This window comes from Apis dorsata, unplaced genomic scaffold, assembly GCF_000469605.1.
Source record: "Apis dorsata unplaced genomic scaffold, Apis dorsata 1.3 scaffold_991, whole genome shotgun sequence".
In the NCBI taxonomy this organism is placed as follows: domain Eukaryota; kingdom Metazoa; phylum Arthropoda; class Insecta; order Hymenoptera; family Apidae; genus Apis; species Apis dorsata.
The window spans coordinates 82,766-84,325 of NW_006264094.1; the positions used below are offsets into that span (position 1 = coordinate 82,766).

At 46.2% G+C, this 1,560-nt stretch overlaps 1 protein-coding gene across 1 annotated transcript in view; it reads right to left on the reverse strand.

The window, feature by feature from the left end:
• Window positions 1-1,560, reverse strand: part of LOC102678948 (transcription factor Sox-8-like) — a 4,857-nt gene that overhangs the window by 1,109 nt on the left and 2,188 nt on the right. The window contains exons 2-3 of the mRNA XM_006624111.2: window positions 140-317; window positions 1-63 (exon numbers count right to left, since the gene is read on the reverse strand). Of these exons, the coding sequence (XP_006624174.1) occupies window positions 1-63; window positions 140-317 (241 nt within the window). The remainder of the gene's footprint in view (window positions 64-139; window positions 318-1,560) is intronic.

Genomic DNA, 1,560 nt, shown 5'->3' on the forward strand with positions numbered 1-1,560 from the left:
TGCGCGTTCCTCAATCTTTCAGCCTCCTCTATGAACGGTTGTTTCTCACCGTCGCTTAAAATTCTGTCGCATTAGAAGGAGGCTATGGTTAACGTTTCGAGTTGCAGCGATGTTATATACGTTAAACGCGAATTTATACCTCCACAGTTTTCCCAGAGTTTTCGAGAGTTCGGCGTTGTGAAGTTGCGGATATTGATCCGCCAATCTGCGTCTCGCCGCTTGAGCCCAAACCATGAACGCGTTCATCGGACGTTTCACGTGAGCGCTTCTTCGGCCGCCCGCGCGAGAAGTGACCGGAAGCAAGGTCCAGTCGTAGCCTGGAAAAGATGAAGTGATGGAATTTGATCGTTTGATCGCGAGTACAAATGTTCGGTTACGTTATGCGTAACTGATAAGCTTTAAAAAAGATGGAGAAGAAACGAAGGAAACGCCGGTCACCGGAAGTTGGATAGCCTATCTTTCCGTGGAATTAGATCGTAAAAGGAGAGAGAGATAAAAGGACACCTGTATCCCCTGTACCCGAGATATCTACCCGCGATTCTCTCCGATCTCTATCGGATATTAGAGTTTTTTTTAAATCTTTAAATCTCTCTCCTCTCTTTTCTTTTGCCTCCTATCTTTTCGTTCCGTTTAAAAACGGAACGAACGAACGCGAAACTTCGAGATTGACGAATGATTTGTTGAAAGCGAAATCTCGAACGCGGTGGTCTTTATCCGTCGATCGTTTGCTCGCATCAACAGACTAATTATTATTACCGACTTCCTCTCGGTCTCCCTCAATGAATGTTCATCGACCGAAGAAAAGTTATTTGGGTCATTGCGAGTTTTCCATTCCGAGAAATCTCGTCGAGAATCCCGTACGCAATCCCACGCCGCACAATTCCATCGAGCGTATCTACGTATATCGACTATATTCCGTTTTTCGATCCCGCGTCGGCGGGATATTTTCTTTGATTCGCGATCGATCGAGGTGGCCACAAAGGTGTTTACACAAGCGAATCGGTAATTATTAAAATATAGCGGAGGGGAGAAGAAAGGATAGATATTATTGGATTATTTATTTCGAATCTTGAATTTTATTCGAGTGACGAAGCAAGAAAGCGAGAATGCGCGAAGCGGAAGGATGGAGAGGAAGGGGTGAAATCGAAGAAGGAAAGGATCGAAGGAAGATGCACGTGGTGAGATGTGACGTAGAGCGCGCGAAGTGTGGAGAGAATCCATGGAAGCTAATTACCATAAGGGCACGGTTCACCGATGCGGTCTCTCTGTCGGCTTCTTCTTTAACGTTTGTCGAACGACTTCTCGCGACCGATATACGGGAATATATAAGTATACGGAGAAATTTTCATGGAAACACGGAAATGTTTGCACGTCCCCTAGCAAGCGACGGGAATAGAAAAAGTTTTGGCGCGCGACTTCACTTTGCCCTTTTCCACGTCCAAGCCACGAGGAAGAAGTCAAGCGCGAGGAGAAGGAGAAAAGAAGCGAGAAGATTTTCGAGGAAGATGTTGGAAACTATTGGAGAGAAGGGGGGGGGGAGGAGGAAAGTTGGAGAGAGAG